This window comes from Cicer arietinum, chromosome 1 (assembly GCF_000331145.2).
Source record: "Cicer arietinum cultivar CDC Frontier isolate Library 1 chromosome 1, Cicar.CDCFrontier_v2.0, whole genome shotgun sequence".
Lineage (NCBI taxonomy): Eukaryota > Viridiplantae > Streptophyta > Magnoliopsida > Fabales > Fabaceae > Cicer > Cicer arietinum.
The window spans coordinates 50,280,057-50,291,491 of NC_021160.2; the positions used below are offsets into that span (position 1 = coordinate 50,280,057).

Below are 11,435 nucleotides of genomic sequence, written 5' to 3' on the forward strand. Positions count from 1 at the left end.
ATTGTCCATAATAATATCGACGCAACACCTGAAGAAATTTGTAAACTTTAAAAACTGAAATTTTTAATTTCAATTTTTTGTGATTTTCAATTTTGAGTATGTCACGTAGAATAACATGTGATATCAGCACTTCTACGTGAGATTGTCCACAAAAATGAATTTGATCTCAAAGCATTTTACATTCCCATTTTCTTATTTTTTTAGTGGCATACAATATTTAAATCACCTATAATATGAGTTATCTACTATATATATATAAGTATTATCCTATAAATACAAAAGATGAAGAAGAAAAAATGAACCTAAAGCAACTATGATGGCCCATAGAATGTCAACTCATTAACCTAATGACATCATCTCTCCATCTATGCCTCCACTTCACTCCACACTCTAGACTCGTCTATTCATTTCACCATCCACCTCTTTTTTTTTTCTTCTAACTTTATCTACAAAAAGCCAAGCATCTCAATCTTCATTTTTCACCATACACCATTACATGTCTTCAAGTGGGAAGGAAATAGTAGAAGGAGGATCAACCTCACCAATCACACTTAGCCGCTATGAGTCTCAAAAGAGAAGAGATTGGAACACTTTTGGACAATACTTAAACAACCAAAGACCTCCAATTCCACTTTCTCATTGTAATTGCAACCATGTGTTGGAATTTCTTAGGTATTTAGACCAATTTGGAAAAACAAAAGTTCATTTACAAGGTTGCATGTTTTTTGGACAGCCAGAACCACCAGCACCTTGTACATGTCCCCTTAGACAAGCTTGGGGAAGCCTTGATGCCCTTATAGGGAGGTTAAGGGCTGCTTATGAAGAAAATGGTGGATCTCAAGAGACTAATCCTTTTGCAAGTAGTGCTATTCGTGTTTACCTTAGAGAGGTTAGGGAGTGTCAAGCTAAGGCTAGAGGTATCCCTTACAAGAAGAAAAAGAAGAGCACAAGCAAGGGACATGATGAATCAACCTCCTCCACCATGCACTTTTCTTGAACTTCCAAATATTGGTAATTCATCAATTAATTAATTATCTCTTTATCACTCAAATGTGATGTTAGCTAGGATCCAGTAGTACTATTGCTTACATCACAACCTACTTATTATTATTTAAACTAATTTGAAATTTAAATTTAATTTAAAATGAATTAAATATAATAAATATATGACATTAAATTATTAGATGTTAGGTACTATACTCAACAAAGTTTTCAGGTAACAGAGTATTCACAAACACACCTATTGTGTTGCTTAATTAGTTGTGCTTATACTTAGAGAAATGCGTTGATTTCGGAATCAATTTGTGTTTGGTTTGTTGGTTGTCCGGTCCTTTTGACACTTTTGGTTCATTCTTGCAACGATTTCCTTTTTTTGTTTTGGATTTTCTTGATTAGTTTTAATATGTTTTTCTATTAAAAAAATTATACACTCTCCATAATAGACATAGGACTAACTATGCAACAAAAACACTATTTTGAGTTACTTTATATTTGTTACTTGCATGTTAGCTTTCCCCTAATTTTGCCTTTTTAAGATTTTGAAGATTTTGTGTCCCATATGATTGTTCGTGAGATGACATATGCTCTTTCTTAAATTACAAAACATCATATAAACAAATGATAGAAAACATTTGATTAAATAAGGTTTGAGTAAATTGTAGATAATACATGCTATATTTCATGTTTTGCCTTTATTTTTGGTTTTAAGAGAAATTGTAATCTAATATTTTAAAGTTTGATCAATAATTATTACAAATTTAAACTCAAATTCTCTTAAATGATTTATTATGTTTATTCATTGAGGTAATACATGCTAGCTCTATTCCAAAATTTAATACTAAAAAGTGCATGATTGAATGGAATATCTCTTTGGAGTAAATGTTGGACAAATTAACCTAATGCTGCAAATGAAATACTTAATATTTTATTAGCTTTACTCATAACACTTCCCACCATCCTCACCTCAATTATGCCCCCACTATATATATAGAGAGAGAGAAGAGAGAGAGAAGATTCTTTATAAAAAAATAATATATAAAAGATCATCCATGCAAAGGGTTGCTTGGATGTAACACTTTGTTTTCTACCAAGATAACATAAATATAAATATAATTTTGATACAGAGTGAAGCTGTGTATTGTTGATGTTATATCAAAGATGAAAGGAATATAATATATTCAGTTTGCACGGCAAACATATATATATAATTATTGTACGTCTGCACAGTTAAGTTCTATTGTGTCGGTTGGAAGCTGGGTGGCAACTGTCAAGTTAATTAGGGTTTTGTTGTTTAGAATGATTAATTTGGTGTAGATGCTTAGTATCAGAGAATGTACATTAAGCTCAATAATTGAAGTTGAGTGGGGGTCAAACTTTACATTGTGTTTGTCCAACTTTTTCATATGACAAACCACCTGATTTAATGAGTTCTAATTTGGTACTATATGTATATTTTAATTTGCCAATTATACTTTCTATTTTATTTTTAGAGCACATCAAATATGTGCCGCGGTTCAATTTGTGTTTGGATAATGTGGAGTTAAATCAGACGTACATGATTAACATATTAGTTGCAGTTGAATCGAGATCACATAGTTTATATTTGAATGTAGATTTAAAAGAAAAAATTGAAATAAAATTGAACCATTCAATCTCAATTTAACGATAACAGTGTGCATGTTATATTAATACAAAGATTGCGGAATGCATGCTACCCACGTCAAACAATCTAATCTGGAATTAATGGGTTTGCATAGGTGTGAGCTTTTATATATATAGAGATTTTTTAATTTATGTTCGCCTATTTTCACATGAAGGTGTTACACATTTTAGTTTTGAACGGAAAAAATATTTTATTTAAATTAATAATCTATACATTTTAATTTCGTACTTTCTTCTAAATTCCAATACACCTTTGGATATTTGAAAATGTAATAAAAGAAGAAACCCTATTTTCCAAACTTAGATTATTTTATTTTGGTTAACAAAATAATGCATGAAATGATGATTGTTCTAATTAAAAGGGTACTCTACCCCATGTGCCCTTATAAATGGCATATGTAAATTTGTTATTCAAATTAACTTGTTACTAAAAATAAAATAACGAGGTCCTTTTGAATTGTACACATACACACACAAAAATTGTCTGGCTAGCTACTAATTAAGCCATGATGATATCTCCTTTGCAGGATTATTAATGTAGCATATATAACCAAATTGGAGTTCCTTCTTTACAAGACGCACTCTAATGAAGGTTTGGCTTTCTATATTTGACCGATTAAGTGTTGGCATGCTAGCTACTCTTTAATGTTTCTATTATGTTTAGCAACTTGTAACCTCTTGGTCATAAAACTCATTGTGTAACCGTCAATTATGTATGCCTTAGCTTGGTCTATGTTGCATTCAAACATAAGTCACCTATGTAGTTGCTTCTTGCATATTTTTTGGATTGGTCCATGTAAGTTTTTCTTTTACCCGATTCCATTTAAGTGTTAATTGGGATCGTAACTTCAAAAATATTGTGAACATATTTAGTTTTTGCTTCTTCTCATCCATGTATATAGAATGCAAGCAATACAACTTTTTATACACATACTCTCAAACTATATACGTTAATAACCAAAATAGATTTTTTTTTTACTCAAAAATATATTTTATTAAGTAATACTTAAGTATTCTCAAACAACCCACGATTTATTTGTTAAAATTTGTATGAATTTTTTTAATAATAAAAAGAATGTATATGATTAATGTTTTCTCAATTAAATAGAGTTTATTAAGCTTGTGTGATTGACACAAAATGATATTGAAAAAAGACAAACATAATTATCATCTCTGAAATATATATAGATCTGAAATTCACAAATGATAATTATAATTATGTTTGTCTTTTTTCAATATCATTTTGTGTCAATCACACAAGCTTAATTATAAACTCTATTTAATTGAGAAAACATTAATCATACACATTCTTTTTATTATTATTATTCTACCGTTATATAAAAAGAAAGTCCAAGAAACACACTATTGTCTCTCCAAGAAACACATTATTGTATACATTTTTTTATTAGCTTAATAAACTCTATTTAATTAACACTTAAATGGAATCGGGTAAAAGAAAAACTCTATTTAATTAAACTCTATTTAATTAAACTTAATAAACTCTATTTAATTATTTAAGTACAAGAAACACACTATTGTCTCTCCAAGAAACACACTATTTTATTAGTTATGACCATTCGTAGAATATATATAGCCCAAGAAACACACTAATAATACGAATCGCCATAACTAATAATTTATTTATTTTTTTCTTTATAATTTGATCATTTATTTAATTTTAAGTAATAATTTGATATTTTATGCTTTAAAATGTCAACGATGTTATTTTTTTTATACATAAATTCAGAAAATTCATCAAAATCTTCAAACAAAACCCATAAAATTCATTATCAATTTCAACAAAATTCATATATTCATCAAATTTATCTCAAATATTTAAATAAATTTATATTTTCGTTCTTTATGTTAAATGAATGATTTCATCTATGTTTACAGGTAAATAAATAGAACTACCTATTGCGATAGTTTTAGAGACAATCAACGTTTTGCCTTGTATAAAATATTATTGGGAAGTTAATTTTGGTTCCAAGTTCCAACAAAATAAGTTCGCTAAATATGTTTCTTTTAAAGTAAACAATTAAATCTTGAATGTAGTAACTGTTAGTGCAGAAATGTTGTGTTGTTCACTAACTTTGCACAATGCTATAGCAGCTCCTTCTTCTCCTCAGAAAGAAAAAATGAATAATAGTCTCAGATAAACTGGTATACAAAGCAACTAAATAGAACATTTTCACTAACTGGCTTCAAATAACAAACTAAAAAACTGAATTACAACTAACACCCCCTTAATTCAATTATCCCAAAATAGAATTTTCAACTTTTATGTCAATTTTCTAAACATTTTAGCCTTTAAAGGCTTACTGAATATGTCTACAATTTTCACATTTTCTCATCAATGTTGTGCATTGTTCTAGCTCCAATTTCCTTTTGCTCACATGGCCACTTAAGTGAAATTTTGCTCCTACCCTGTGTCCCTAGATTCTTGACTAGATTGATACATGTTTTGTTATCAATTATCAGCTTCATAATTAGAACCCATCAAAATCAACTTTTTAAATAATGCTTTTGGCCAAGCTGCTGACATGGTCCAAATGATGTGGTAACATACTCAAGCACTCTATTTAAAAAGTTAACTTTTTAAATCAGTTCAGGCACAATTGAGTTAAAAAGTTGTATTTTGAAAACATCAATTTGTTTTCTGTCCTTCGTGCATGCAGAAACAAAAAAAAGTTTAATATTGCAACCAAAACCAGAATTGCACATTCATACATATATAGTTTATCAATATCAAACATGTTATATATGCAAAATTGCACCATAAATCCTTTAACTTAATATAAATTTTCAAACAAATAATTTATATATTTTTAAAAATTAAAAAGGTCTTGTCATCTTTCCAAATGATAACATCATTGAACTTTTAGTGATTTTCCATTCAAAACCATACAATTAATAATATAATTAAGTTAAAGGACCAAAATCATTCGGTTAATTTATTACACTAATATAAACAATTTATACTAATAAACAACAATCATGATTACAATCCATTATCAAGCATTTTCAATTGTTTGAATATACTCAAGAATCAAACTTGCACAGCATTGTCTGACGTTTTTAAGTTCATCGTCATGAAATGACTTCAAATTTCCAAATATCTGCATGGATGTTAAAATAACATAAAATTAGCACATCAACATTAAAAAAAATACATAATTAATTAATATAATATGTTAAAAAATTCTATTACCCGCAACCATGAATCAACAATACCGGCTGATACAATATTTAACATATGTATCATAATATAGTAACCACACTCATAAGTCTCTGATTGTCTTTGGCACTAAAATTGTTTATCAAATGGGATTTAGTGAGTAAATATTGTATATGTAGTAACTTTATAAATTAAAAATAAAATTCTACATGTTTTAAACAACTTACATCAGGGACAAACCATATTGGCTTCTTTCTAATACCTTGCAGCTTATTACATTCACCCAAAGCTCTACAAAAACAAAATATTTATTAAACAAATAGTTATATATTTGTTCTATAAAACATATCACAAAGTTCATGATAAAAAATTAAACGCTTACGAATCAACAATATGAATGATATCTTTTTCCGGTTTTCTTCCTAACGAACAGAGGAAGACTACAGTATTCTTCCTAGGACAAATAATGAGCAATTGCCAATGACAACTACATTGGAGAACAAATTGTTAGATTAGTGTTGATAGAATTCTGTGTATTATAAGTGATAAACTACAATGAACATGTACTTACTTGTTGTGATAAGGTGCTAAATAGCACTCTCTTTTATCCTCGAATAACTTTTTCTGTAAGTATGTTTGAGCATTAGTTGGATCAAGTTGACTCTTTATGAAATATGGATCAATGAATCCATACAGGTCATTCTTGCCCACATCAATACAAAGGCGATGTAGATACCTAAGATATTTAAATAAATATTACTTACAAATGATAATTAAAAAGTTAATTAAATTTACAAATACAAAATACTTACGTCAACCACAATTGTAGAATAGTTATGCATAACTCTTGTTTACCCATACATAACTCTATAATATCTCTCTGTGAAAGCCAAAAAATATCGGTCTCATCGTGTTCCAAATCAAGCCTTATAGATCCTGACATATTCATCGCTTTTAAAACCAATTGTTGAACAGAATCTAATTGAGGTTCCGACCTTTTGGGTGAAACGTCAGCTTTCTTAGATCCATCAACATCCTAAACAATAAAGATAAAACATTAGTCAACATATTTTAAGAGTTTTCAAGTGAAAACAAAAAAAGACATGTGAAAGGAATACCTTATCAGAAACAATCCGGATAAATCTTTTTGGCCATTGAATGAAATTGTTGGGGGCCTGCCCAACAGTTTTTACCTCGTCAGTGGGCATAGGTACTTGAACATTTGCATCTAGAACCTCATCAACCACCACCTTCACCATATCATTATCAAGGATTTGATTATGTATGGTGGGCCCTATCTTGTATGCATTACCATAGGCAACCACATGAAGAAAATTATCAACATACAGTTCACACCGTTCTGGGATATCATCCTCCTCTAATGTAGGCGTCACAACAGAACAACTACCCTTTGTGCTCGTATGTACAGTAGCATTAGGAGAACAAGTGGAAACTTTTGGGTATAGCTTAGAAAAACCCATAGTTGTCAGGTCTTGCATCAATTGCTCTTTAATCTGCTGAGTGAGCTCAACTTTCATGGTCTTTATTTGTTCATTACTAAGAACAGGTGTGGTGGAGTTACGTGAATGTGGTCCAAAGTATTGTCGAATGCCCACACCTTGACCAACACCACGAACACGACCAGGGTGCTCAGGTTGTCCAATGGCTTCCGTCAAGATATCTTTACGCCCTTGTGGAACAAAGGTTCCTTGAGTTGTTTGTTCAACCAAAGAATCCTACAACATATAATTTAAAAATAATTTTAGACTGTTGTAAATCAAGTGTATAATTGCACAATTATAGGAACATATTTACTTACAATTTTCTCAGCAATTTTGCGTGTATCCTCTGATGTGTAATCACCTGACGGCCTTTGTCGGGCTCTCTTCCACATTTCATGGCGTGATAGTGGAGATGGAGGTGCAGCAACTAAATCTACCGACGATTCTTTGCTTTGTTTTAATTTCTCTTGCATCATCCTCTTCTTAAGCAACTCATATCCCCCACGAGACAATCTGTGGGGACATTTATTATAAACCTGAACCATTTGTGCCTTCTTTCTTTTATCCTATTATAAATAATACGCCAATTAAATTAGTAATAAAACTACATTTTGTTGACCAACTAACATCCTACTAACCAGAAAGGAAGGGTCTTTTCGCTTCTGAATAAATGCTTGCCATGTTTCCTCATCAAGAAAATCATAGACCTCAAGAGGAGATTTGTTACAAAGATCTCCATGTATATATCTACTAGTCAGACAAGTCTTAAATGCCCTCCAACGCTCACCAGCGTATGAAATCCATTTCTTTTTCAAGAACTCAGAATTAAGAATATCCCATATTTTCTACATTTCGCAACAACGTGGAGGAGTTAGTGTATGACAATAATATAGCTAAATACAATAGTTGCAAACATAATTACAATTACCAGGATAGTTGCCCAAATCTGATTCTTCACGTTCTCATCTACAGAATCCCATTCATCTATCAAAATACTTACTTCGCTTCGACCTAGGAAAGCCACATGACTCTTGAACTTTGTCTTGTTTTCCCCTGACGGCATTCCAGTCGATTGATCAAATTCGACAGATATCCTCTGTCCAGCAATACGATTTAGTGCTAAGAACTCTTTCAACAATGTGGCACGTCTAACGTTTTTTTGGGTAGACTGAGCATTCAACTCGCTTTGTGAAGGAACTGATGGATCATTCATGTTTCTGATTAAATAAAAACAAAGTTGGTCACTAGCTCCTCTAAATAATGACTAAATAACATAAGACAATAAGATAGAACTATCATCTATGGATAAAAACTACAATAAACAATCAAAGTAATAATTATTGATAAAGTAAAAATTATTCAGATAAAACTATCATATATAGATAAAAACTACTGTAAGCAATCAAAGTAAAAATAATTGAGATAAATCTATCACATATGGATAGAAACTATTATAAGCAATCAAAGTAGGCTGGAACAAGACCGAAACAATAAGACCCACCTAAAACTAAGATTCATTAGAGTAGACTCAATTAGATAAGAGGGGGGAAATAATGGAAACGAGGCATAAAGGAAATAATATTTTTGAGAGAACTGAGGAAGCTTGGAGAAGTAAAAACTTTTGGGAAGTATTTCTTTCCTTTTTACTTTAGAGTTTGATCATTCAATAGAGCAGTTCATTTTGTTTCCCTGTTTTTCATCAACTTAGCTAACAGTTATTCTTTGAACTGAGTTCTTAACATAAGCTAACCATATTCCATATCTTGAATCGCGCAGTTTTTCGGAAACATATCTTAAACCCCTAATACAAACATGATCAGAAATCAAAGGTTCTGTTCCATATATTTTAAATTAATTAAATATAAAAAAGAAGTTACACATTAAATGGTCATCAGGTTAAGAGGAATTTAACCATTTAAGTCTGTCTAAACCAAATACAATGCAATGTTCTATTTCAAGCAAGAACTATTAAGACCATTTACTTTGTGAAAACATTGTGTTTCATTTTTTAAAATGTGTTCGTTTTACCTTGATGAGAGACTCTTCAAATGAACCATTGTTATCGAGAGAAGATGAAATGCTAGTTAATGAAACGCTTTTCTAAAAATAATGAAAACGGTTTTTTGACATTTTCATTGTTTGTATAAATATAGACAATTCTTTACTTCAAAAGTCTCTCACCTACTCGTTAACAAGTAAAATTAACAAAAATTTTAGAAAATGGAAATAGAAAACTATTCAAAAAAATAAAGTAGACCTAATTTTCTCTACAATATAAAACAATGTACATTACTACATCAACCCAAATCCAAATGTAACAGCTAACAAGACTACACATCTAAACAATCTATATTTCAACATCAACTAAAAAATAACAGCAAACACGACTACATTTCTATCTAAACAATCAACATCTCTACATCAACTCCTAAGAAACACAAATATGTTCAAAAAGAAAACAGAAAAAGAAAGAAAAAAAAGAGAGGAAGCTTACTTGGAACGTTTAGTTGTTTTGCTCTGATATTCCAAATCCTTTGCAGATTGCATCTTCTGTTTCTCCAACTCCACCATTTCTCTCTGCTTCTCTTCCTCAACTCTCTCATATATCTCACCAAACTTCTCTATACCACCAAACTCCATTTCATTTATTCCCCTCTTCAACTTCTTGCTTTCATTGATCAAACCATCTGAACTCTCAATCTCTGACTCCGCTGCTTCAGCAACCGCCGCAGCAAAGGCAGATAAATTCCGTCGAAAACACGAGTCCTCTCCCTCCTCCTCTTCCTCCAAGCTCTCCAACGATGCCGATGTAGTTGTCACTGGAGCCGGTCGTTTCTGACTGCGAGATCGAGGACCAACCGGTGCTAATGCCCATGCCGGAGCCTTCATAGGAGGTGTCCATGTCGGAACCTTTACGGGAGGTACAATTACCGGTGAGAGATTCTTTGCCGGGAAAGTATCTCCAATTAGGGAATCAAGTACATCGAAAAACGGCCAGTAATCGGCGTAATCGCCGGATTCAGAAACCCTAGCTTTCTCGATCTTGTACTTCTTTTTGAGCGCGTCGATTCGGTTTTTACACTGAACGTTAGTGCGTCGCGCCTTCTTAACGTGGTTGTGACGGTCGTTGACGGCTTTTGCAATTTCCTTCCAGTGCTTCTTACGGAGGTTGCTGCGGTTGAGCTTCACGTAGCGTTCGCCCCAGGCGTCGATGAGTGTGAATGTGGCTTCCTCTGACCAGCCGTCTTCGTAACCGGTGAGTGAGTCTTCCATGAATCGCTGTGCGGTTGTTTGTTTCTGTTGGAGTAAGGGTTTTTCAAAACGGTGGGGTTGGGAAAGGGCTTAAATTGCCATTTCCAGTTGTTTGTTGGGTACAATACTACTACTACTATTAGCATCGGCTCTTTTTGCTACTACCACTTGACTTAAAAGTAATTTTTTTAATATTTATACATCTAACTGTAAAAGGGTTACGCACTCTCCATCTAAAATAGTTTTACACAATTAATGGGAATGATTTATTTTTCAATGTCATAAAATATAAATAGGGTCTAGTGAAATAATTTGGCATATTACATAATTGTGATTGATTGTCAAATTAGATATTAATATAAAACTTTTTTATATTGTAACTCGTTCTTTATAAAAGAAATTATTAATATTATTTTTAAAACCACGTCATAAAGCCATGAATATATTTTTTCAAAATATATATTAATTTAGTTAAAAGATAATATTTTGACCATTTCTTTTAAAATGTCGTCGTTTTTGAAGTTTTTTTTTCTTCTTTTTAATATTTTTTTTAAAATCTTTCACTTTTTATTGGAGAGTTATAAATATGTGAGACAAATCATTATTTTTACAAAAAAAAAAAAACTTGACAATCAGAAATATCTATAAAAATATGAAAGTGGAGTAAAGAAGTGACTACTCCATTAAGGTATGAGCTACTTCAGTTGTTTGTCTCTTAATAAATTCTACCTTAGAGTTAACAAAAATAACGAGAAATCGTGTTTAATGTATTTGATAATTGACCTAAAATCAAATGCATTGTCCTAAATATTATTAAAGGAATCAATTACTCATTTGGAGTT

The 11,435-nt window shown here is 31.2% G+C and overlaps 2 protein-coding genes across 3 annotated transcripts; one reads left to right on the forward strand and one right to left on the reverse strand.

Moving 5' to 3' along the window:
* The first annotated feature begins 324 nt into the window (after window positions 1-324).
* Window positions 325-3,588, forward strand: LOC101499419 (protein LIGHT-DEPENDENT SHORT HYPOCOTYLS 10-like). The gene is made up of 2 exons (XM_004487097.4): window positions 325-1,011; window positions 3,189-3,588. The coding sequence occupies exon 1, from the start codon at window positions 497-499 to the stop codon at window positions 995-997; it is 501 nt and encodes a 166-aa protein (XP_004487154.1). The 5' UTR covers window positions 325-496; the 3' UTR covers window positions 998-1,011; window positions 3,189-3,588.
* Window positions 3,589-5,515: 1,927 nt separating this feature from the next.
* LOC101499726 (uncharacterized) lies at window positions 5,516-10,763 on the reverse strand. Of its 2 annotated transcripts, XM_004487098.4 has the most exons (11): window positions 9,836-10,763; window positions 8,270-8,558; window positions 7,980-8,186; window positions 7,659-7,907; window positions 6,958-7,575; window positions 6,652-6,875; window positions 6,411-6,575; window positions 6,222-6,326; window positions 6,067-6,130; window positions 5,873-5,968; window positions 5,516-5,780 (listed from the first exon to the last, which is right to left on the reverse strand). In XM_004487098.4, exons 1-11 carry the CDS (start codon window positions 10,612-10,614, stop codon window positions 5,676-5,678), a joined length of 2,901 nt encoding a protein of 966 aa, XP_004487155.1. In that variant the 5' UTR covers window positions 10,615-10,763; the 3' UTR covers window positions 5,516-5,675. The 2 variants fall into 2 exon arrangements, with proteins under 2 accessions (XP_004487155.1, XP_004487156.1); XM_004487099.4 differs by lacking the exon at window positions 5,873-5,968.
* Window positions 10,764-11,435: the final 672 nt, after the last annotated feature.

Excerpts from the sequence above, each read along its gene's own strand:
- LOC101499726 (XM_004487098.4), bottom strand. The coding sequence starts at position 10,614 with ATGGAAGACTCACTCACCGGTTACGAAGACGGCTGGTCAGAGGAAGCC. Across the intron at positions 6,327-6,410 it reads TTAGCACCTTATCACAACAA|TTGTCATTGGCAATTGCTCA; the intron begins GTAAGTACATGT and ends TCTCCAATGTAG. Across the intron at positions 5,969-6,066 it reads CAATATGGTTTGTCCCTGAT|TGCCAAAGACAATCAGAGAC; the intron begins GTAAGTTGTTTA and ends AAACAATTTTAG.
- LOC101499419 (XM_004487097.4), top strand. The coding sequence starts at position 497 with ATGTCTTCAAGTGGGAAGGAAATAGTAGAAGGAGGATCAACCTCACCA.